The sequence below is a fragment of the Delphinus delphis genome, chromosome 4 (genome assembly GCF_949987515.2).
Source record: "Delphinus delphis chromosome 4, mDelDel1.2, whole genome shotgun sequence".
NCBI lineage: Eukaryota > Metazoa > Chordata > Mammalia > Artiodactyla > Delphinidae > Delphinus > Delphinus delphis.
In genome coordinates, this window is record NC_082686.1 from 66,556,734 (window position 1) to 66,583,348 (window position 26,615).

General features: G+C 37.0%; 1 protein-coding gene across 5 annotated transcripts in view; it reads left to right on the forward strand.

The window, feature by feature from the left end:
- The window catches only part of STXBP5L (syntaxin binding protein 5L), a 360,323-nt gene that overhangs the window by 66,184 nt on the left and 267,524 nt on the right, over positions 1-26,615 (forward strand). For all 5 annotated transcript variants that reach the window (XM_060010734.1, XM_060010730.1, XM_060010732.1 and 2 more), the window contains exons 4-5: positions 21,731-21,812; positions 25,492-25,592. In XM_060010734.1, the coding sequence (XP_059866717.1) occupies positions 21,731-21,812; positions 25,492-25,592 (183 nt within the window). The remainder of the gene's footprint in view (positions 1-21,730; positions 21,813-25,491; positions 25,593-26,615) is intronic.

Below are 26,615 nucleotides of genomic sequence, written 5' to 3' on the forward strand. Positions count from 1 at the left end.
TAAGAAATACAATCTAAATAGATAAAGCAAGCATCATAACCAGACTCAGCTATGACACAGATTATAGAATTATTAGATAAGAAATTAAAAATAACTATGATTAATATGCTAAGAGTTCTAATGTAAACATTAGACAATGTGTCTAAAAGTTAACCACATGTAAGATGGGTAATCTAAGCAGGGAGATGGAAACTCTAAGAAATAGTCCAAAGGAAATGCCAGAAATCAAAAACACTGTACAGAAATGAAGAATACCTTTGATGAACTTATCAATGGACAAGACTCAGGCAAAGAAAGAATCATTGAGTTTGAATGTGGGTCAATAGAAATTAAAGAGTAAAGAGAGAAAATAATTGAAGAAAAAGCATGGTAGAATATCCAAGAGCTGTGTGCCAGTTTCAAAAGGTGTAAAGTAAATGTTCTTGGACTACCAGAAAGAGAAGAAAGAGTGAGAAGAACAGAAGAACTATATTTGAAGTAAACTATGGCTGAGAACTTTTCAGAATTAATAACATACACCAAATCACAGATTGAGGAATCTCAGGGAACAACAAACAGGATAAATACAAAAAAGAAAACTGCATGAGGCATGTAATATTCACTTTAGATAAGAAAATACAGAAAATCTTGAAGGAAGCCAGAGGAAGGAAACTGCCTTACTAGTAGAGGAACAAGGATAAGAGTGAAATATATAAAGTGTTGAAAGGAAAAGCCAGCAACATATAATTCTGTATCTAGGAAATTATATTTCACAAGTGAAGTGGAAACCGTGAAAATTAAAAAGAAATGTTAGAACTAATAAATAAATCCAGCAGAGCTTCAAGATACAAAATCAACACCAAAAAATCAGTTTTTTCTATATACTAACAATGAATAATCTGAAAAGGAAATTAAGAAGACAATTCCAATTACAGTAGCATCAAAAAGAATAAAATATTTGGGAATAAATTTAACCAAGGAGACAAAAGACTTGTACACTGAAAACTACAAAATGTTTCTGAAATAAGTTTAAGAAGATCTAAATAAATGGAAAGAAATCCTGTGTTCTTGGGTTAGAAGGCTTAATATTGTTAAGATGTCAGTACTACCCAAAGTGATCTACAGATTCAGTGTAATCCCTATCAACTCAATATGTTTTTCAGAAAGAGAAAAATTCATCCTAAATTTCATATGGAATTTCCAGGGACTCCAAATAGCTAAAACAATCTTGAAAGAGGACAAAGTTGGAGGTCTCAAACTTCCTGATTTTGAAACTTATTACAAAGCTATGGTCATCAAAGCAGTGTGGTAATAGTGCAAAGACAGACATATAGACCAATGGAATAGAATAGAGAGCCTACAAATAAACCCTTGAATACATGGTCAAATGATTTTTGGTAAGAGTGCCAATACCATTCAATTGGAAAAGGACAGTCCTCTCAACAAGTGGTTCTGGGAAAACTGGATATCCACATACAAATAATAGAGTTGGAATCTTACCTTAAACCATATACAAAAATTAAGTCAATATGGATCAAAGACCTAAAAGCTAAACCTATAAAACTCTTAGAAAGAAATAAAGGAAAAATTCATGACAATGGATTTAGCAATGATTTTTGCTTATGGTGTCCAAAGCATAGGCAACCAAAGAAAAAAATAGATGTATTAGACTTCTTCAATATTAAAAACTTTTGTGCATCAAAGGACACTATTAAGAGAGTGAAAAGGCAACCCGTGGAATGGGAGAAAATATTGGCAAATCATATATTTGATAAGGGATTGATATCAGAATATGTGAAGAACGCTTACAACTTAACAGCAAGAAACCAAACCCAGCTAAAAATGGGCAAAGGACTGGAATAGACATTTCTCCAAAGAAGATATACAGATGGCCATTAAACATATGAAAACATGCTCAATATTAGGGAAATGCAAATCAAAACCACAATGAAATACCACTTCACACTTACTAGGAAAGATATTATTTAAAAAAATTTAAAACGTGGATGGATGAGCAGAAAGTAGTACATATACATGGTGGAATATTATTCAGCCTTGAAAAGAAAGGAAATTTTGATACATGCTACAACATGAATGGACCTTAAAGACATTATGTTAAGTGAAAGAAGCCAGTCACAAAAGGACATGTATTGTCATTATATGAAGTTCTTTGAGTAATGAAATTCATAAAGACAGAAACTAGAATGGTAACTTCCAAGGCTAGGAATGGAGAGCGTAATGGGGAGTTATTGTGTAATAGGTACAGAGTTTCAGTTGGGGAAGAACAAAAAAGTTCTGGTGATGGATGGTGGTGATGGTTCCCAACAATGTGATTGTACTTAATGCCACAGAACTGTGTACTTGATAATGGTTAAAATGGTAAATTTTATGTTATATATATTTTATCACAATGAAAAAATAAAACAAGAAAATAATTAAAAATTTTCAAAAAGAAATAAAATTTGGGGAGAGAAGTAAGTAGAAATAAAGAGTTCCTCAGACAAACAAAAAATTAGAGAATTCACTGCCATCAGAGCTGCACCTAAAAATGTTAAAAAGAAGTGTTTTCGGGAAGAAGAAAATGATATGTCAGAAATGTAAATCTATGTAAAGGAAGAGTGTTGGGGAAGGAATAAATGAAGGTAAAGCAGAATCTCCTATTTTTTCTTCTTATTTTTTTATTGAGATATAATCAGAGTATAACATTGTATAAATTTAAGGTATACAGTATGTTTGATACATTTACATATTGCAATATGATTACAATGTAGTATTAGGTATTGTTCCCAAACTCAGGAGCACCCCAGGTGAAATTCAAAACTGGGTTCCATACACAGAGGGCAAAGAGAGGCCAAAGAAAGAGGCAGACCAGTCCAGATTGGTAGGTGGTAGTTTTAATCAGCAAGGCAATTTGCATACAAGGCTTGTCCTGAAAGACTGCAAGATGAATAGATGACCACTCTGGCCCACCAGAATCCTGAAAGTTTATATAGAGGGCTTAACTGGGTTCAGCCATGTATTCAATCTGGATGGTCTCAATAATACATTACTCTCTCAAAGCTGCATCTTTGAAATGGCTACTAGTATGAGAATAGCAGTTGGGTGGACCTTACATTCCAAGGACAATGGAGGGTGTGTGGAGCCTCTAATTGCCTGGATAGACTGGTGGTTTTATCTTCTTGATGATATCCTCCAACATACCTTCATCATATCCCATAATTATCTTTTTATTTTTGTGATCTAGTTTCTTTATAACTTTGTAAAGAGTTTCTTTACAACTTTGAAGTATATAATACAGTATTTTTAACTATAATGACAGTGTTATACATTAGATCTCCAGAACTTATTCATCTTCTAACTGCAAGTTTGTACCTCTTGATCAACATCTCCCCAATTCCTCCACCTCCTCAGACCCTGGTAACAACCATTCTAAGTTTCTACAAGTTCAAGTTTATTAGAGTCTACATCTAAGTGATAATATACAGTATTTTTCCTTCTCTGTCTGACTTATTTCACTTAGCATAATGCCAACAAAGTCCATTCATGTTGTTGCAAATGGCAGGATTTCCTTCTTTCTCATGGCTGAATGATATTCTATTGTGTGTGTGTGTATGTGTATACATGCATTACATATATATGTATATATGTACATATATTTATACACACATATATAAAAAATGTTTTCTTTATCCATTCATCTGTTGATGGACACATAGTTTGTTTCCATGTCTTGGCTGTTGTGAATAATGCTGCAGAGCATGGGGCATGGGGATACTGATATCATTTTGAGAGAGTGATTTCATTTCCTTAGTATATATATACACCCAGAAGTGGAATTGCTGGATCATATGGTATCTCTATTTTTATCTTTTGAGGAACCTCCAAACTGTTTTCCATAATAGCTGTACCAATTTACATTTCCAGCAACAGTGCACAAGGGTTCCCTTTTCTCCACATCCTTGCCAATGCTTTTTGATTACAGTCATTCTGACAGATGTGAGATGATAGCTCATTGTGGTTTAGATTTGCATTTCCTTGATGATTAGTGATGTTGAGCATGTTTTCATGCTGTTGGCCATTTGTATGTCTTTTCTGGAAAAATGTCAGAAAAAATTCAGGTCCTTTGCCCCTCCCCTCCTCTTGTGGCTGTTGATTTCTATGAGTATTTTGGTACATTTTGGATATTAACCTCTTACCTGATATATGGCATGCAAGTATGTTCTCTAGTTCTGTAGGTTTCTTCTTCATTCTGTTGATTACATCTTTTGCTGTACAGAAGCTTTTTTGTTTGCTGTAGTGCCACTTGTTTATTTTTGCTTTTGTTGCTTGTGCTTTTGGTGGTATCCAAAAAATCATTGCCAAAACCAATGTCAAGGAGATTTTGGTGTATATTTTCTTCCAGGAGTTTTATAGTTCCAGGTCTTACGTTGAAATCATTAATTCATTTCAAGTTACTTTCTGTGAATGATATAAGATAGGGATCCATTTCATTCTCTTGCATCAGAATATTTATTTCTATGTATAGAAAACACCCAATGTCATTTTTGAAAATACTATCCTTTCTTCATGGTGTATTCTAGGCTCCCTTGTCAAATATTAGTTGACTGTATGTGTGTGGGCTTATTTCTAGGCTCTTGATTCTGTTTCATTGGTCTCTGTGTCTGTTTCTGCACCAGTATCATACTGTTTTGGTTACTGTAGCTTTGTAATATAGTTTGAAATCAAGAAGTGTGGTGGCTGCAGCTTTGTTCTTTTTTTTAGGGGGTTTGAAAAATGTAATAGTTGAAATAAAATTCTTTTTTTATACATCTTTATTGGAGTATAATTGCTTCACAGTGCTGTGCTGGTTTCTGTTGTACAGCAAAGTGAATCAGCCATATGCATACATATATCCCCATATCCCCTCCCTCTTGAGCCTCCCTCCCACCCTCCCTATCCCACCCCTCTAGGTTGTCGCAAAGCATTGAGCTGATCTCCCTGTACTCTGCTGCTTTCCACTAGCTATCTGTTTTACATTTGGTAGTGTATATATGTTGATGCTTCTCTCACTTTGCCCCAGCTTCCCCCTCCCCCACCATGTCCTCAAGTCCATTCTCTATATCTCCGTCTTTATTCCTGCTCTGCCACTAGGTTCATCAGTACCATTTTTTTAAGATTCCATTTATATGCATTAGCATATGGTATTTGTTCTCTCTTTCTGACTTACTTCACTCTATGACAGACTCTAGGTCCATCCACCTCATTAAAAATTACTCAATTTCGTTTATTTTTATGGCTGAGTAATATTCCATTGTATATATGTGCCACATCTTCTTTCTCCATTCATCTGTTGATAGACATTTAGATTGCTTCCATGTCCTGGCTACTGTAAATAGTGCTGCAGTGAACGTTGTGGTACATGTCCCTTTTTGAATTATGGTTTTCTCAGGGTATATGCCAAGTAGTGGGATTGCTTGGTCATATGGTAGTTCTATTTTTAGTTTTTTAAGGAACCTCCATACTGTTTTCCATAGTGGTTGTATCACTTTCCCACCAACAGTGCAGGAGGGTTCCCTTTTCACACACGCTATTCAGCATTTATTGTTTCTAGATTTTTTGATAATGGCCTTTTTGACCAGTGTGAGGTGATACCTCATTCTAGTTTTGATATGCATTGCTCTAATAATTAGTGATGTTGAGCATCTTTTCATGTGCCTCTTGGCTATCTGTATGTCTTCTTTGGTGAAATGTCTATTTAGGTCTTCCACCCATTTTTTAATTGGATTGTTTGTTTTTTTGAGGTTGAACTCCATGAGCTGTTTGTATATATTGGAGGTTAATCCTTTGTCCGTTGGAGATTAATCCTTAGTCCATTGTTTCATTTGCAAATATTTTCTCCCATTCTGAGGGTTGTCTTTACATTTTGTTTATGGTTTCCTTTGCTGTGCAAAAACTTTTAAGTTTAATTAGGTCCCATTTGTTTATTTTTGTTTTTATTTACATTACTTTAGGAGGTGGGTCAAAAAAAGATCTTGCTGTGGTTTTATGTCAAAGAATGTTTTCCTATGTTTTCCTCTATGAGTTTTATAGTGTCCAGTCTTACATTTAAGTCCTTGATCCATTTTGAGTTTATTTTTGTGTATGGTTTCTAATTCTAATTTCATTTCATTCTTGTACATGTAGCTGTCCAGTTTTCCCAGCACCACTTATTGAAGAGGCTTTCTTTACTCCATTGTATGTTCTTGCTTCCTTTGTCGTAAATTAGGTGACCATATGTGCATGGTTTATCTCTGGGCTTTCTGTCCTATACCATTGATCTATATTCCTGTTTTTGTGCCAGTACCATACTTTCTTGATTACTGTAACTTTGTAGTATAGTTTGAAGTTGGGGAGCCTGATTCCTCTGGCTCCATTTTTCTTTCACAAGATTGCTTTTCCTTTTCAGGGTCTTTTGTGTTTCCATACAAATTGTAAAATTTTTTGTTCTAATTCTGTGAAGAATGCCATTTTCTCCACATCCTTGCCAACACATTATTTGTGGTCTTTTTGAAGATAGCTATTCTGACAGGTGTGAGGTGATATCTCATTGTGGTTTTAATTTGCATTTCCCTGATGATTAGCAATGTTGAGCATCTTTTTTTTTCTTTTTTTTTTTTGTGATACGTGGGCCTCTCACTGTTGTGGCCTCTTCCGTTGTGGAGCACAGGCTCCAGACGCGCAGGCTCAGCAGCCATGGCTCACGGGCCCAGCTGCTCCGCGGCATGTGGGATCTTCCTGGCCTGGGGCACGAACCCGTCTCCCCTGCATCGGCAGGCGGATTCTCAACCACTGCGCCACCAGGGAAGCCCGAGCATCTTTTTATGTGCCTGTTGGCCATCTGTGTGTCTTCTTTGGAAAAATGTCTATTCAGGTCTTCTGACATTTTTAATTGGGTTGTTTGTTTTTTTGATATTGAATTGTGTGACCTTTTCATATATTTGGAATATTAACCCTTATTGGTCATATTTTCAGTTTTTTTCTCCCATTAAGTAGGTTATCATTTCCTTTTGCCAATGGTTCCCTTTGCTATGCAAAAGCTTTTAAGTTTAATTAGGTCCCATTTGTTATTTTTCCTTTGTTTCCTTTGCCTGAGGAGATTGATCCAAAAAAATATTGCTATGACTTATGTCAAAGAATGTCCTGCCTGTCTTTTTTTTTTTTTTTTTTTTTTTTTTTGTGGTACACGGGCCTCTCACTGTTGTGGCCTCTTTTGTTGCAGAGCACAGGCTCCGGACGCGCAGGATCAGTGGCCATGGCTCACGGGTCTAGCCGCTCTGCGGCATGTGGGATCTTCCCGGACCGGGGCACAAACCCATGTCCCCTGCAATGGCAGGCGGACTCTCAACCACTGCGCCACCAGGGAAGCCCCCTGCCTGTCTTTTATACTAGAAATTTTATGGTTTCTGGTCTTATATTTATATATTTAATCCATTTTGAGTTTATTTTTGTATAAGGTGTGAGAAAATGTTCTGATTTATTTCTTTTACATGTAGCTATCCAGTTTTCCCAGCACCACTTTTTGAAGGGACTTTTTTCCTATTGCATATTTTTGCCATATTTCTCATAGATTAATTGATCATATGTACATGGGTTTATTTCTGGCCTTTCTCTTCTGTTCCATTGATCTGTGCACCTGTTTTTATGCCAGTGCCATATTGTTTTGATGACTGTAGTTTTGTAGTGTGTCTAAAGTTAGGGGGTGTGATACCTCTAGCTTTGTTTTCTTTTTTTTTCCCTCAAGATTGCTTTAGCTATTTGGGGTCTTTAGTGGTTCCATATAAATTTTAGAATGATTTATTCTAGATCTGTGAAAAACTTCATGGGTATTTTGATAGGGATTGCATTAAATCTGTAGATTACTTTGAGTAGTATGGATACTTTATCAATATCAATTATTCCAGCCCATGAACACAGGATATCTTTTCTTTGTATCAGCCTCAACTTGCTTCGTGTTTTATAATTTTCAGAGTATAGGTCTTTTACCTCCTTGGTTAAGTTTATTCTAAGGTATTTTGTTTTTCTTGATATGATTTCAAATGGAATTGTTTCCTTACTTTCACTTTCTGTTATTTCATTCTTAGTGTATAGAAAAGCAACAGATTTCTGTATGTTAATCTTGTATCCTACAACTTAAGTGAATTAGTCTGTAAGTTCTAATAGTTCTTTTTTTTTTTGGTGGGCGACACTTTAGGGTTTTCTCTATATTGTCTCATGTCTTCTGCAAATAGTGACAGTTTTGTTTCTTCCCTTCCAATTTGGATGCCTTTTTCTTTCTTTTCTTTTTTTTTTGTCTGATTGCTGTTGCTAGGAATTCCAATACTATGTTAAATAGAAGTGGTGAGAGTGGGCATCCTTGTCTTGTTCCTGATTTTAAAGGAAAAGCTTTCAGCTTTTCAACATTGAGTATGGTGTTAGCTGTGGGTTTGTCATAAATGGACTTTATTATGTGGATATATCTTCCCTCCATACCAACTTTGATGAGAGTTTTTATCATGAATGAACGTTGCATTTTATCAAATGCTTTTCTGCACCTATTGAGATGATTATGTGATTTTTATTCTTTAATTTGTTAACATGGTGTATTACATTGATTGATTTGTGGATATTGTAACCTTCCTTGCATCCCTGGAATAAATCCTATTGATCACAGTATATTGTCCTTTTTATATATTAAGTTTGGTTTGTTAATATTTTTGAGGATTTTTATATACACATTCATCAGAGATATTGGCCTATAATTTTCTTTTTTAGTTTCATTTTAGAGTATACTTCTTTAACAATGTTGTGTTATTTTAGGTGTACAGTGAACTGAAAGTGATTCAGTTATACACATACAAGTATCCATTCTTTTTCAAATTCTTTTCCCATTTAGGTTATTACAGAATATTGAGCCAAGTTCCCTGTGCTATACAGTAGGTCCTTGTTGGTTAACTATTTTAAATATAGTAGTGTGTACATGTCAACCCCAAACTACCAATCTATCCTTGCCACCACCACCTGTTCCCCCTGGAAACCATAAGTTCATTGTCTAAGTCTGTGAGTATTTCTGTTTCATAAATTAGTTCATTTGTATCATTTTTTTTAGATTCCACATATAAGCAATATCATATGATACTTGTCTTTCTCTGTCTGACTTAACTAACTTCACTTAGTATGATAATCTCCAGGTCCATCCATGTTGCTGCAAATGGCAGTATTTTATTCTTTTTAATGGTTTAATCATACTCCATTGTATATATGTACCACATCTTCTTTATCCATTCATCTGTCAGTGGACATTTAGGTTGCTTCCATGTCTTGGCTATTGTAAACAGTGCTGCAGTGAACATTGGGGTGTGTGTATCCTTTCGAACCATGTTTTTCTCCAGGTATATGCCCAGGAGTGAGATTGCTGAATCATATGGTAGCTGTATTTGTAGTTTTTGGAGGAACCTTCATACTGTTCTCCATAGTGGCTGTACCAATTTACATTCCCAGTGGTGTAGGAGGGTTCCTTTTTTTCCCACACTCTCTCCAGCATTCATTGTTTGTAGACTTTTTGATGATGGCCATTCGGAGTGGAGTGAGCTGGTACCTCATTGTAGTCCTGATTTGCATTTCTCTAATAATTCGTGATGTTCAGCATCTTTTCATGTGCTTCTTGGCCATCTGTACATTTCTTTAGCGAAATGTATATTTAGATCCTCTGCCCATTTTTTGATTGGTTTGTCTGTTTTTTTCTTTTTTTTTTTAATATATTGAGCTCATGAGCTGTTTGTAGATTTTGGAGATTAATGCCTTGTTGGTTGCATGGTTTGCAAATATTTTCTCCCAACCTGTGGGTTGTCTTTTTGTTTCGTTTATGGTTTCCTTTGCTGTGCAAAGGCTTTTGAGCTTAATTAGTCCCATTTGTTTATTTTTATTTCCATTACTCTTGAGAAAGATATTGCTGTGATTTATGTCAAAAAGTGTTCTGCCTATGTTTTCCTCTAAGAGTTTTATAGTATGTGGTCTTACAATTAGGGCTTTACTCCATTTTATTTTTGTATATCATCTTAAAGAATGTTCTAATTTCATTCTTTTACATGTAGCTGTCCAGTTTTCCCTGCACAATTTGTTGTAGAGACTGTCTTTTCTGTTTGTATACTCTTGCCTCCTTTGTTGTGGATTAATTGACCATAGGTGCATGGGTTTATTTCTAGGCTTTCTATCCTGTTCTATTGATCTATATTTCAGTTTTGTGCCAGTGCCATACTGTTGTGATGACTGTAGCTTTGTAGTGTAGTCTGAAGTGAGGGGAACTGATTCCTCCAGCTCGGTTTTTCTTTCTCAAGTTTGCTTTGGTTATTTGGGCTCTTTTGTGTCTCCATACAAATTTTAAGATTTTTTTGTTCCAGTTCTGTAAAAATTGTCACTGGTAATTTGATAGGGATTGCATTGAATCTGTACATTGCCTTGGGTAGTGTAGTCATTTTCACAATGTTGATTCTTCCAATCCAAGAACATGGATATCGTTCCATCTGTTTGTGTCATCTTCAATTTCTTTCATCAGCATCTTATAGTTTTCTGTGTACAGGTCTTCTGCCTCCTTAGGTAAGTTTATTCCTAGGTATTTTATTCTTTTTTATGCAGTGGTAAATGGGAGTGTTTCTTTAATTTCTTTATCTGATCTTTTATTGTTAGTGTATAAAATGCAACAGATTTCTGTGTATTAATTTTGTATCCTGCAACTTTACAGAATTCATTGATGAGCTCTAGTAGTTTTCTGGTAGCTGCTTTGGGATTTTCTATGTATAGGATCATGTCATCTGCAAACAGTGAGTTTTACTTCTTCTTTTCCAGTTTGGATTCCTTTTATTTTTCTTCTCTGATTGCCATGGCTAGGACTTCTAAAACTATGTTGAATAAAGGTGGCGAGAGTGGACATCCTTCTATTGTTCCTGAACTTAGGTAAAATGCTTTTAGCTTTTTGCCTTTGACTGTGATGTTAGCTGTAGGTTTGTCATATATGGCCTTTATTATGTTGAGATATGTTCCTCAGTGCCCACTTTCTGGAGAGTTTTTATCATAAATGGGTGTTGGATTTTGTTAAAATCTTTTTCTGCATCTATTGAGATGATCATATGGTTTCTATTCTTTAATTTGTTGATGTGGTGTATCACACTAATGGCTTTGCAGATATTGAAAAACCCTTGCATCTCTGGGATAAATCCCACTTGATCATGGGGTATGATCCTTTTAATGTATTGTTAGATTCAGTTTGCTAGTATTTTGTTGAGGATTTTTGCATGTATGTTCATCAGTGATATTGGCCTATAGTTTTCTTTTTTTGTGACATCTTTGTCTGGTTTTGGTATCAGAGTGATGGTGGCCTCATAGAATGAGTTTGCGAGTGTTCCTTCCTCTGCATTTTTTTGAAGAGTTTCAGAAGGATAGGTGTTAACTCTTCTCTAAATGTTTGATAGAATTCACCTGTGAAGCCATATGGTCCTGGTCTTTTGTTTGCTAGGAGTTTTTAAATCACAGTTTCAATTTCAGTACTTGTGATTGGTGTGTTCTTATTTTCTGTTTCTTCCTGGTTCAGTCTTGGAAGGTTGTGGCTTTCTAAAAATTTGTCCATTTCTTCTAGGTTGTCCATTTTGTTGGCATATAGTTGCTTATAGTAGTCTCTTAGGATGCTTTGTATTTCTGTGGTGTCCATTTTAACTTCTTTTTCATTTCTCATTGTATTGATTTGAACTCTATCCCTTTTTATCTTCATGAGTCTGGCTAAAGGTTTATCAATTTTGTTTATATTCTCAAAGAACCAGCTTTTAGTTTCATTGATCTTTTCTATTGTTTTATTTGTCTCTATTTCACTTATTTCTCCTCTTATCCTTATGATCTCTTTCCTTCTACTAACTTAGGGTTTTGTTTGTTCTTCTTTCTCTAGTTGCTTCAGGTGTAAGGTTAGGTTGTTCATTTGAGATTTTCCTTGTTTCGTTAGGTAGGATTGTATTGCTATAAACTTCCCTCTTAGAACTGCTTTTGCTGTGTCTCATAGGTTTTGGATCATCATGCTTTCATTTTCATTTGTCTCTAGGTATTTTTTGATTTCCTCTTTGATTTCTTTAGTGATCCATTGATTTTTTAGTAGCATATTGTTCAGCCTTCACGTGCTTTGTTTTTTACAATTTTTTTTTATTGTAGTTGATATTTAATCTCTTAGCATTGTGGTCAGTAAAAATGCTTGGTATGATTTCAGTTTTCTTAAATTTTCCATTGCTTGCTTTGTGGTCCAGCATGTGATCTATCCTGAACAACGTTCCATGTGCATTTGAAAAGAATGTGTATTCTGCTGCTTTTGGATGGAATGCTCTATAACTATCAGTTAAGTCCATCTGGTTTAACGTGTCATTTAAGGCCTGTGTTTCCTTACTGGTTTTCTTTCTGGATGATCTGGCCATTGATGAAAGTGGGGTGTTAAAGTCCCCCACTATTATTGTGTTACTGTTGATTTCTCCTTTTATGGCTGTTAGCATTTGCCTTATATATTGAGGTGCTCCTATGTTGGGTGCATATATATTTTCCACTGTTATATCTTCTTCTTGGATTGATCCCTTGATTTTTATGTAGTGTCCTTCTTTGTCTCTGTTTCAGTCTTTGTTTTAATGTCTTTTTGTCTTATATGAGTATTGCTACTCTGGCTTTCTTTTGATTTCCATTTTTATGGAATACCTTTCCATTCCCTCACTTTCAGTCTGTATGTGTCCCTAGATCTGAAGTTTGTCTCTTGTAGACAGCATATATATGGGTCTTGTTTTTGTATCCATTCAGCAAGTATATGTCTTTTCATTGGGGCATTTAATCCGTTTACGTTTGAGGTAATTACTGATATGTATGTTCTTATTGCCATTTTGTTAATTGTTTAGGATTTGTTTTTGTAGGTCTTTTTTCTTCCCCTACTCTTTTATTCTCTTCTTTTGTGATTTGATGACTAATTTTAACATTGTGTTTGGGTTTCTTTTTCTTTTTTGCATGTGTATCGTAGATTTTTCGGTTTGGGGTTACCATGAGGTTTTTTTTTTTTACCATGAGGTTTTGATATAAGTCTATATAGGAACAATATTGTTTTACGTTGCTGGTCTTTTGATTTCAAATGCATTTTCAATATCCTGCATTTGTGCTTTCCTCTTCTCACGAATGCTGGTTTTGATATCTTATTTGTTAGTGGATGATTTCCTACCTTTACTGTGTGTTTTTCTTTACCAGAGAGGTTTTCCATTCATAATTTTTTTGTGTCTAGTTTTGGTCTCTTCTTTTCCCTATAGAGAAGTTCCTTAAGCATCTGTTGCAGAGCTGTTCTGGTGGTGCTGAATTCTCTTAGCTTTTGCTTTTCTATAAAGCTTTCATTTCTCTGTGGAATCTGAATGAGAGCCTTGCTGGGTAGAGTATTCTTGGTTGTAGGTTCTTTCCTTTCATCACTTTAAATATATCATGCCACTCCCTTCTGGCCTGCAGAGCTTCTCCTGAGAAACAGCTGATAACCTTTTGGGATTCCTTGTAAGTTATTTGTTGCTTTTCCCTTGATGCTTTTAATATGTTTTCTTTGTCTTTAATTTTTGTAATTTGATTACTATGTGTCTCGGCATGTTCCTCCTTGGGTTTATCCTGCCTCTGACTCACTGCGCTTCTTGGGCTTGGGTGACTGTTTCCTTTCCCATGTCAGGGAAGTTTTCACCTGTTACCTCTTTAAATATTTTCTGACGGCCTTTTTCTCTCTCTTCTCCCTCTGGGACCCCTATAATGCAAATGTTGGTGCATTTTATGTTGTCCCAGAAGTCTCTTAGACTGTCCTTGTTTCTTTTCATTCTTTTTACTTTATTCTGTTCTGCAGCAGTGATTTCCACCACTCTGTCTTCCAGTTCACTTATCTGTTCTGCCTCAGTTATTCTGTTATTGATTCCTTCTAGTGTATTTTTCATTTCAGTTATCATGTTGTTCATCTCTGTTTGTTTATTCTTTAGTTCTTCTAGATCTTTTTTAAACATTTCTTGTGTCTTCTCGAGCTATGCCTCCACTCCCTTTCTGAGATCTTGGATCATCTTTACTGTTATTACTGTGAATTCATTTTTGGGTAGATTGCATGTCTCCACCTTCCTTTGTTGTTCTGGGGTTTTATCTTGTTCCTTCATCTGGGACTTATTCTTCTGCCATATATCATTTTGTCTAACTTTCTGTGATTGTGGTTTCCTTTACATTGGCTGCAGGGTTTTACATTGGCTGCTGTAGTTTTTCTTGCTTCTGCTGTCTGCTCCCTAGTGGATGAGGCTGTCTAAGAGGCTTGTGCAGGACACTGGTTCTTGCCCACTGGTGGGTGGAGCTGTGCCTTGTCCCTCTGGTGGGTAGGGCTGTGCCAAGGGATGTGTCTAGAGAGCTGTGGGTTCAGGAAGACTTTATGCACCCTGTCTGCTGATGGGTGGAGCTGTTTTCCCATCTTGTTGGTTGTTTGGCCTGGGTATTCCAGCACTGGAGGCTGCAGGCTGTAAGGTGGGGCCAGGTGTTAAGAAAATGACAGTCTCTAGGAGGGCTCACACCAATGAGTACTCTCAAGAACTGCCATCGCCAGTGTCTTTGTCCCTGTAATGAGCACAGCCTTCTCCCACCTCCACAGGAGACCCTCCAATACCAGAAGATAGGTCTGGCACAGTCTTTTATGAGATCACTGCTTTTTCCATGCGTTCTGATGCACACGAGACCTTGCATGCACCCTCCAAGAGTGGTGTTTGTGTTTCCCCCAGTCCTGGAATTCCTGTGATCAAACCCTGATGGCCTTCAAAGCCAGATTCTCTGGGGGCTCCTCCTCCCCTTGCCACCATTGTCAGACCCCCAGGCTGGGGAGCCTGATGTGGGGCTCAGAACTTTCACTTCTGTGGTATAATTATTTTCCAGTTTGTGGGTCACCCACCTGGTGGGTATGGGATTTGATTTTATAGCAGTTGCACCACTCTTACTGTCTCATTGTGGCTTCTTCTTTGTCTTTGGATATAGGCGATTTTTTTGGTAGGTTGCAGCTTTTTTTGTTTATTTTGTTTTGTTTTTTGTCGATAGTTGTTTAGCAGTTAGTTGTGATTTTGGTGTTTTCATAAGAGCAGTAAGCTCATGTCCCTCTACACCATCTTGTCTCCGTCCTTTGTAATTTTCTTTCTTTTTTTTTCTTTGCGGTGTCTTTGGTTTAGGTATTAGGATAACAATGGCCTCATAGAGTGAACTTGGAAGTGTTCCCTCTTCTTGACTATTTTGGAATAGTTTTTGAAGGACAGGTATTGATATTAGTTCTTCTTTTTATGTTTGTAGAATTTCCTGGTGAAGTGGTTTGGTCCTGGAGCCTTGTTTGCTGGGAGCTTTTAAAAATTATAAATTCAATTTCACTACAAGTGATAGTTTGTTCAGATTGTCTGTCTCTTCCTGAATCAGTCTTGGAAGGATATGGTTCTAAGAATTTATTTATTTTATCTAGGTTGTTCAATTTATTGGCATATAACTGTAGTATTCTCTTATTTTTTTTGTACCTTTGTGATATGAATTATAAATTTTCCTGTTTCTTATGTTGTTAATTTTGATCTTGTCTTTTTTTTTTCTTGATGAGCCTAGCTATAAACTTATCAATTTTGTTTATCTTTTAAAAAAATAAGTTCTTGGTTTTATTGATTTTTCTGGTTTTTCTTTGGGGGGGTCACTATTTTATTTATTTCCTTTCTGATCTTTATTATCTCCTTCCTTCTCCTGACTTTGGGCTTTGTTCCTTTTTTTTTTTTTTTAATTCTTTCAGATGGTACATTAGGTTGTTCATGTGAGATTTTTCTTATTTCTTGATGAAGGCCTATATCACTGTAAACTTCCCTCTTAAAACGGCTTTTTTTGTGTGTGTGTCCCATAGATTTGCAAAGTTGCATTTTTAGTTTTATTTGTCTTGAGGTATTTTACGATTTCTTCATTGATCTATTGGCTTTTTAGTTGCATGTTGTTTAGTCTCCATTTTTTTTTTTTACCTATTTTTCTTTCTGTGATTGATCTCTAGTTTTGTATTAGTTTCTAGTTTTGTTTTTTTTTTTCAGAAAAAATGCTTGATGTCTTTTTATCCTTTTAAATTTGTTTAAACATGTTTTGTGGCATAGCGTGTAATATGTCCTGGAGAACATTCCATGCGCCCTTGAAAAGAATGTGTAGTCTGCTGTTTGGTGATGTAAAGTCCCTTAGATACCTATTAAGTCCAGTTGGTCTAATGTGTCATTTAAGACTACTGTTTCTTAATTTTTTTTCTGGATAATCTGTTTATTGATGTAAGAAGATGTTAAAGTACCCTACTATTATTGTATTATTGTCAATTTCTCCCTTTACGTCTGTTAAAATTTGCTTCATTTACTTATGTGCTCCTATATTAGCTGTATATATGCTAACGAGTCTTATATCCTCTACTTGTATTGATCCCTTTATCATTATATGATGCCCTTCTTTTTCTTCTGTGGTTGATTTTGTCTGATGAGAGTATTGCTACTCCATCTTTCCTGTCGTTTGCATTTGCATGAAATATCGTTTTCTATTCCCTCGCTTTTAGTCTGAGTGCCTTTAGCTTTGAAGTGAGTCTCTTATAGCCAGGATATAGATGTGTCCTGGGTTTTTTTTAAATACAATCAGCACTTTATGTCTTTTGATTTGAGCATTTAATCCATTGACATATAAAGAGAGCATTGATTGGTGTGTACTTATTTCCATTTTGTTACTTGTTTTTTGTTACTTGTTTGTTGTTTTTGTTCTTTTCTGTTCTTTTCTTCTTCTTTTAATTTCTTCTCCTGTGGTTTGATAGGTGTGTGTGGTATGCTTGTGTTCCTTTCTCTCTAGTTTTTGTGTACCTATTGCCTATTGTATGGTTTTGATTTGTGGTTAACATGGAGTTTATATATGTTGACCTATAACTATGTCTACTTCTTCCAAAGCAGTAGTCATTTAAGTTTAAACACATTCTAAAAGATCTACATCTTTTACTCCCCTCCCCCGTGTTTTTTGTTTTTGATGTCATATTTTACATCTTCATATTTATCCCTTAACTGTTTATTGCAGTTATAGTTGATTTTGCAATTTTTGTCTTTTAATCTTCACATTAGCTTATTTAAGTGGTTGATCCACAGTCTTTACTATATATTTGCCTTTACTAGTGGGATTTTTCCTTTCCTATAAATTCTTACTTGTTGTAGCCATTTCTTTTCCATTTAGGGAAGATGCTTTAACATTTCTTTTAGGGTCAATTTAGTTAGTATTGATGAACTCTTTTAGTTTTTGCTTGTCTGAGAAATTTTTTTCTCTCCTTCATTTATAAATGATAATCTTGTGGGACAGAGTATCTCAGGTTGTAGGTTTCCCCTTTCAGCACTTTAAATATATCATGCCACTCCCTTCTGGCCTGCAAAATCTGTAGAATAATAAGCTGAAAGCCTTATGGGTATTCCCTTGTATGTGACTCTTTGTTTTTCATTTGCTGCCTTTAGAATTCTCTATCTTTAACTTTTTCCATTTTAATTATGATATCTCTTGGTGTGGGTCTCTTCAGTTCATTTTGTTTGGGACCCTCTGTGCTTCCTGTATCTGGATGTCTGTTTCCTTCTTCAGGCTTGAAAATTTTTTAGCCATAATTTCATCAAACACATTTTCAACCCCTTTCTCTATCGCTCCTTCTTGAACCCCTATAATGCAAATGTTAGTATGCTTGATGTTGCCTCAGTGATCCCTTAAACTATCCTTACCTTTTTTTTTTTTTTTTTTTTTTTTGTGGTATGCGGGCCTCTCACTGCTGTGGCCTCTCCCGCTGCGGAGCACAGGCTCCAGACGCGCAGGTCCAGCGGCCATGGCTCATGGGCCCAGCCGCTTCGTGGCACGTGGGATCCTCCCAGACCGGGACACGAACCCACGTCCCCTGCATCTGCAGGCGGACTCTCAACCACTGCGCCAAAGGATAGGTAAGCCCTATCCTTACCTTTTAAAATTTATTTTTCTTTTTGCTGTTATGATTGGGTGATTTCCATTATTCTTTCTTACAGATTGCTTATGCATTCTTCTGCATCACCTAGTCTGCTGTTAAATCCTTCTAGTATGCTTTTCATTCCAGTTATTTTATTCTTTTTCTCTGACTGGTTCTTTTTTATATTTTCTAGTTCCCTGTTAAAATTCTCACTGTGTTCATCTATTCTCTTCCCAAGTTCAGTTAGCATTCTTATTACTAATGCTTTGAACTCTTTATCTGGCAAATTATTTATCTCTGTTTCATTAGTTGTTTTTTCAGGGCTTTGTTTCTTGTTCTTTTGCTTGAAACAAATTCCTTTGTCTTCTCATTTTACTTAACTTTCTTTGTCTTTACAAAATTAGGTGAAACATTTACCTATTTCAGTCTTGCAGGGGTGTCCTGTGTGACAGCATCCCCATGCAGTCTTCACATGCTGAGTGGCTTTCTTGGGATTGCTAATCTGAAGTGAGCACAGGTCACATCTTCCCTTTGGGTGTGCTGGCAGCTACCACCTTGCTGGGAGGCAGGGGTGGACGTGGAGGGGCTAGAGCCAGAGCCAGGTGTGAGCCTGGGTTTCTTCTATGCTCAGTGGCTGTCACCACCCTATGGGAGTGGGTTTGGGGCCCAAGATGCTGGAGCTGAAGTCCCATGTGTCGATTGGAGCTGGTTCCATTCCCTGTAAGTGTGCACTCTCCCCTGCCCTCGGTGTTGGCACCTCCATCCCAGTGGAAGGGAACATAAGAGGAAGAGGGGCTTGAGCGGCCCCCAGTGGGGCTGGGTTATGCCCTGGTATGGTCCCAGCAAGCCAGTCAGAGCCCCAGGCCATTTCTGATCCGCTGCCTTCATGTGCTCACCAGAAACATTCTCCCTTGCCCTGTTTAGAAGCGGGGCCTGGCCCTAGCTGGCTCTGCTTCCTCCAAATGTGTGTACCTTCACCCTAGTGGAGAGCAGCTCTGGAGCAAGAGGAGCTGGAGCAACTGCCTGCCGTGGGCCAGGATGCCTGCTGGGTTGATTCCCATACAGGAGTCAGAGCCCCAGGCTGCTTCCAAACTGCTTCCTTCCCACACACCAGCAGTGGCCGCCCTCACCCTGTTCAGATTCAGGGCTGGTTGCACACCAGCTCCATCACCTCCAAGTATGTTATTCCTTAGCAGTGGCAGCCTTTGCCCTAGCGGAGAGGTGTGCTGGAGCAAGAGGGGCTGCAGCAGTCTCCAGATGCAGGCTGGGGTGCACTGGGGCAGTAGTGGGAAACTGGCATGAGCCCTGGGGCGTTTTCAGCCTACTTTCTCCACCTTGTTCCTGGGAGTAAGCAAGCATGTGTGAGTGGAGTCTCAGTTTCTTTCAACTCTCTGGTACATCCCACTGGTTTTTAAACCTGCTCAGGGGACTCATCTACCTGATGTCCAACCCAGTGGCTGGGGTGCCCAATATGTAGTTCAAACCCCTCAGTCCCCAGGGAGGATCTCCCAACCTGTGATATCTCCTTCCTCTTGTCTGTTTCCTGCTACAAGAACTGGTCCCAGACTGATCCCCTCTCCTCCCTTCCTACCTGACTCCATGTGGGTCTTTCTTTATAGCCTTGGTTGTAAAAGAGCCTTTCTGCCAGTCTCTAGTTTGTTTTCAGCTAGAGTTGCCCCACACATAGATCTGTTTTTGATGCATTCATTGGGGGAGGTGAGCCCAATGTCCTACTCCACCATCTTGATTTCTCCATTTCTTTATTAAATGCATTTAGTTCGTGAATTGTTTTCCTGATTTTGCTTAGTTGTATATCTGTGTTTTCTTGCATTTCATACAGTTTAAGATGATGATTTTACATTCTTTGTCAGGGAAATCATAAATTTCCATTTCTTTGGGGTCAGTTGCTGGAGCTCTATTACTTTCCTTTGGTGGCATCATATTTGTATAATGCTTTGTTGTCTATGTAGCCTTATATTAGTGTCTGTGCATTTGTGAAGCAAGCACCTCTTCCAGTCTTTACAGACTGGTTTCAGAAGATAAAGACGTTCTGTTTGTTTCCCGAGCTGATAGGATTACTTCCATAATTGCAGTTGTGCTGCATTGGAGCCAGTTGTGAGGCTTTTGCTGGGTCTGCAGTAGCATCTATGATTTGTGGGCTTGCTACTGGGTCTTATGCTGGTGTGGATCCCTTCCAGTCCCCAGGTAGATGTGACTACCTGCAGTACCTTGTTCAGTAGGGTGGGACTGGGACAAGGGTCTGCTTTGGGGTCCACGTGTGGGTCCCCAGGTAGCAAGCCTATTACCAGGTAAATGGTGGGTGTGCCTCCTGCCAGATCTTGGGTGGACTGCTGCCTGGTCACTGGATGGGTCCCTGGATGGACAGGACTGACCCTGCACTGTAGCTGAGAGGTACTGGAACTGAGCCTCAATGCTGTTTCAGATTCCACAGCCAAGATTTGCTCTGCAGTCATGGATGGGTATGTCTCCCTCCAGATCACTGGATGGGCTGAATTGGTCCCTGACTGTGGCCAGAGGGGCTGGAGTTGAGTATAGGGCCCTTTCAGGATCTCTTGGAGTGCAGTTATGTTTTCTGACAGGTTCCTGTGCCAGGACTGCTTGGGGATTGTGGTTGGGAGTATTAGGCCCTTTCAGGATCTCTGGGAGTACATACAGGAGTGTGTCCTGTTGGGTACCTGTGGCAGCAGAACTGTTCACAGTCTCCAGTTGGAAGGGGCTAGGACTCAGTGTAGGGCCCTTTCAGTTCTCCAGGGTTGCAGCCAGGTGTGTTTCCTACTGAGACCTTGGACCCTCAGGACTGCTGTAGACTGGCAGACTGTAGTTATGAGGAAGCTGGAGTCACATACAGGGCCTTTTCAGGAACTCCAGGGAACAGAGACAGGAGTGTCTCCTGCCTGGTCTTTGTGCAAGCAGAAATTCTAGAAGACTGGCAGTGAGGGGGCTTGAGCTGAGTATAAACCCCTTTTAGGATCTTAGAGGGTACAGACAAGCGTGTTTCCTATAGGGTTCCTTTGCCAGCATGATTGTTCCTAGACTGTGGCTGGGACTTGCTGGAGCCCTGTTACAGGCCGCTTCAGAATCCACAGTCTGACGGACTGTACCTTACTTCCAGGGGCTTACCTTCAGGGGTTCCCACACCGCAGCCTAGTGAGGCTGGAGCTGGTTCAAAGGTCACTTCCTGTTCTACAGCCAGGAACAAGTTCTTTAAGTTCTTTATTATGCCTGTTACCTGATACATGAATGAGTGTGACTCCTTTGGGTCCCTTGACATGTGGCATATACTGGTGACAGACCCAGAGCCAAATGGAGCTGTAGCTAAGTTCTCAGGGGTACAGAGCTATTTCTGTTTCTATAGCTGAGACCACAGTCAGTGAGTCAGCTGCCTAAGTGCAAGCCTGTCTCCTCAAAATGGCTGTCTTCATTCTTGGACTGCACCAGGGTTTCACAATCTCCAACCTGGATCCTGAAGCTCCTGTGAAGACACTTTTGTCTGTGAGTGTAGATGCAAAATTACTGTTCTTGAGGGGGGTTGATTATGTACGAGGGACATTTTTCTGACAAGCAATGCTATATAATGTAATTTCCATCAACTAAGACCAAGATTTTTCAACTCTTTATTTACAAAAATAAAGATAACTAGTAAGCCAAATGTCAGTTGCTAAGTAAGTTAGTTTTTTCTTTACACATTAGTATTAATGCTAATTAAAATGTTAGAATCCTTGACTTTTATTATTTTAGACTTGGGAGACCTGGCGTTGATTGTTATTGTCAACATGAAAGTGGTGCAGCTGTTCTGCAGCTCCAATTCTTGATCAATGAGGTAAGGATTTTCTTAGATATTTCTATCTCACACACACATTGTGTAATCTTTTTAATATTATTTTTCTACATGCTTAAAGATATATACGTATGCAATATTGTTCATGGTCACAGTTTTCATAAAAGACTGTACTCCTGTATTTGTCAGTTTATTAAATTTTAAAGGAAAAATTTTGTATGTACCAGAAGATCCTGTTATTGTGATTGTGTAGTATAATTTATAGATTAATTGTTTAAATGGTTTTTAAAAAATTACTAAAATCCTTTGATTGCTACACTGACCATTAAACTCTCCCTCTACACACTCTCCTCCCACCAATTTGTTTTCTAATCCAGCATTAATTTTCATGTTTTGTCTTTATCTTCCATTAAATAATCTTTTCAGTTATCTACTTTGGGCTTCTTTGTCTGTATATATCTCCATATTCATTTGTTGGTATACATATGCATAGCTTTATAACAATTGGCTGCCTACCCTACTCCTATTTTTATAGACCTATGGTGATGAGGAACTCCCTAAAGACAAAGTTTGTAAAGCTCAGAAAGTTTGCAGATCTTCCAGTAGTTGAAGGCTACTTAAGGCCTTCTTTTTTTTTTTTTTTTTTGCGGTACGCGGGCCTCTCACTGTTGTGGCCTCTCCCGTTGCGGAACACAGGCTCCGGACGCACAGGCTCAGCGGCAACGGCTCACGGGCCCAGCCGCTCTGCGGCATGTGGGATCTTCCCGGACCGGGGCACGAACCCGTGTCCCCTGCATCGGCAGGCGGACTCTCAACCACTGCACCACCAGGGAAGTCCCTCAAGGCCTTCTTGACTCATATTTTTACAATGGATCCTTGAGTCTTTTGAACTCTTTTATATTAAGTGATTCAGTCAATGCAAAAATGTTTTAAGAGTTTATGCCATACCAAATTTGGGCACTTAGGAGATTGAACTCAGTGTATTGAAAGAAAAAAAAAAGAGGTATCACTGGTTGTTTCTTGTGGCATGAATGGTGATCTTTTATTCAGTATCTCTATATATTTGCATATATATATTCTAAGAACTTTTACTCATAAACATGGGTGAAATGTTTCATATAACTTTACACCAGAGATACCTGAGGCATGAAAAATTTGTGATACTGGGAAATGTCCACTTTTTACTTCTCTTAGCTCAAAAATCTTTCTCATAAGGCTGTGAGATTCTCCTTGTTGACCAGCCTAGCATATTTCATGTTGTAGGCATACTTGCTGTGGGGTACCAAAACGAGAGAGGGAAATAAGGAAGAGCAGGGGAAACATTAAAAAAATATTTTATCGTAATAACTAGTCTTTAGTATCTAGACTGACAACCTTTTTGAAGTCTCAGTGTTACTCTATAGCTCCTAGTTGAGAGATCTCAGCCTTTTGCCTTCTGCATGGATGTTTACTGGCAGGCATAAATTGTTCCCAGGTGATTTTCTGTGTGTCCTGTCCTCTGAGAATTGTCTTCAAGGCCATAAGTTTGCCTCTGTGCTGTTACATAACTAAGAAGAAATAAAAGCAAGCCTTCAACATCTTTCCAGTGTTTACATTGTCTGTCCTGAACTGCTCACCTCGATCTGCCTTATACTCAACTTCTGTACCTTTTTCCAAACTTCCCAGCTTCTGACCTCTTGACCTGTGTTTTTATTCAGTTTTTAATCTTTTCACAGATCTTCATTAGTAGTGCTTTTTATGGATTTGCTTTTGTAAATGAGCCCTAGACACCCTGCCAATGTGCTTACTTTCATGTGTCTTATGTTTCTGTTGGTGTTGTTCAGTGGTTCTGTTCACCTCCCTCAAATGCTAAGTTATCTCCTAGTTTTATCATAGAATTATTAATACTGACTTCCTTCCTAGATTTATTCAGCTATTGCACTAAGATATTATTGAACATCTGCTGATTTATTTTACTTTCATTGCCGTTGGCATATTATATTATATCTTTTGTATAACACATAACTATTTACTGTAGACAATGTTTTATTAATTTTATATATCATAGTCTATCTTCACCCTATCCCAAATGAGTTTCCACTTTTCTGAGAAATGAGATCACGATTCTATATCTCAAAAAAAAAAATTGTAGTTCATCAAGTACTTCCAAGCAGTCCTAATAATTTTCTAATTTGAATATGTAGAACACTTGAGAACAGTTCACAAAAAAAAGCAGACAAACACAAAAATCCTCAAGGCATGTGTAGGATACATTTTATTGCATGAATGTAATTATCTATGAGTTCATTTTAAAATGTATATATCAATGTATACCTCTTTGAATATGTGTATTAACATATTTATATACAAATATGCAATTTGTACACATTTTAAAACATTTTAATGGTTATACTCTCTGGTTATGATTATTGTTTTAAAAGTTATTTTTCTTTGAGACTAAAATCATAGGTATATAATATCGAGAACCATCATAGGCAACATGAGCATATGTTTGTTGTAGGAATTGTTATGGAAGAGCATTTAGATTCCTATATTCTCTCTAATTCCTAAAGAAGAAGTAAATTCTAGGAATTTCAGTATAGTTCTTCCTAACATCTACATGGTTTATCATTTTTATATCTGTGATTGATTTAATAAACTGTGAAAGGTTACTTGTAACCGAGTACTTTGTAAAGTATGAAAAGAATTTTAGGTATCTCCAGACTACCATAATTGTGCAAGATCACTTTTACAGAACACATTCAATACTCTAGAGTAGCTTCAGGCTCTGACAGGGCAAGCATTGATGTTTTTTTGCTGGGAAACTCAATGGCAAAAGTTCTGACATAGTTTAAGATGATCTTAACTCAGTAAAATAAATAGTTTATAATAGTTTAAGATGATCTTACTTAACTCAGTAAAATAAATAATTTAAAATATGTATATGAAGTCATACATGGCAGCTAATTTTCTGCCCATATGGTGTCTGCCATACTAATAGGTAGAACCCATCCTATTGTATTTGAAGTAGGATCCATTTTTATTTGGAGGCTTTGTATAAAAAGGATCTTAGTATTATTTTTGTAATTATACTGAATTCTAGTTGGAGAAATGTTTTCTTTTATTACAGATGTTTTCTTTTGTCATAGATGAAGCTTTTTGAAGTAAGAAAACAAATTAAATTATGTCAAATATACTATATAGGAAGACTATATACTTCTTAACTATACAGAAAATTTTAAGGAAGACTATATACTTCTTTTAGGAAGACTATACACTTCTTAACTATACAGAAAATGTTTACAAACAGTGTATTTTTATATGACCAGATTGCAATTTAAAACTGGGTTGGATATTTGCTTTTCTGTAGAGCTACATGGTATGTGTATAAATAGTAAAAACAACAAAAAAATTAAACTTAGTTTTTCCCAAAGAAAATATAAGAAATCTTTAATAGTCACAATGATTCTTATAATAATAATCCCTCTATTGATAAATGCATATTCCTTGAACTAATCATTCTCACCAATCCATATACAGTAGTTTACCTGCTTCTTCTACTGTTAGCATTCTTAGGCTTCCTGACTGAAGTATGTGCATTGTCCTTCCTTGTATTTCTACATTATATAAATACAAATAACATTAAAAGCAGTGAAAAATTCAGTAAATTAGCTTGTTTTTGCTTCGCAAAAAACCCCCCATAAATTAGTAAATCGCTCACTTTGTCTTCATTTTGTTCCAGGGTGCTTTGGTCAGTGCAGGTTCAGATGATACACTTCATTTGTGGAACCTTAGACAAAAAAGGCCAGCTGTTCTTCATTCTCTTAAATTTAACAGAGAACGGTAAGAATGTAAGAGTTAAACAATATTTTAACGTGTAAGAAAATTATTTCCCGATCAAGTTTCAGGTTAATTTTTGAAAGAATTAAAAAAATAATATTAATAGCTAGAAATAATATTTATGCTTACTTTTCTAATAATTTATTTTCATAGAAAATTCATAATTGATATAGATTCAGTCCTTTTCTAATGGGAACTCCTAGCATTCTTGTTCTCCTTGCTATAAACTAGGACTTCACCAATGATGTGTTCTTTTCCTTAGGTCAAGGTGCTGAAAAGCCAGACCTAAAATTTAAAAGTCAAGTAAATACTAAATGTATTTCCACACCTTTTGATCATGGAAGTTACCTCCTACACTTTCACCCTTTTGCTTAAATATTTTTTACCTTAAAAAAATATGAGACAGAGGTTTTAGACATCCAAAAATGTTGGTACTAAGTGTTGCGCAACATTGCACATCCAAGATTGATATTTTCAAAGATGGTGAATGGATCAGAATTCAAATTCTCCCATTTTAGAATGAAATAATAATTAGAAAAAGAAAATTTTATGAATGGATATGGAAAATGTTACTAGATTTTATTTGTAACAAATTGTCCCAAATTTTAATGTTTCTAGTGTTGGTTTCAACCAGAGCTAGAATATAACAGACATCTACTTAGCTGATAATCCACCTTGAGATGAAGTAAAATTTGTATTTTATTATCTGTATCTGTTATTTAACTATTAAATGATCTGATATTTGTTTATTATTTGGGAAACAGTCAAACTTTTTGGTGTGATTGAGAAGGGCTATCACAGGAAAAATTGATATTAATGAAAGAAAAAGAAACCTCTGAGAAGTAAATTTACACAGATTAGCAAGTACTAGTCAAAACTGAGTTAGGTAGATGATAGAGACAGGCAGCCACTGCTGAGAGCTCAAGAAAGTGCTTATTTTATTTTGTTGAATGGTAATAGTTCATAAGGAATCATCACTGTATGGGCAGAGCTTAATGAAGTAAACCTGTTTTTATAGGTTTGTTG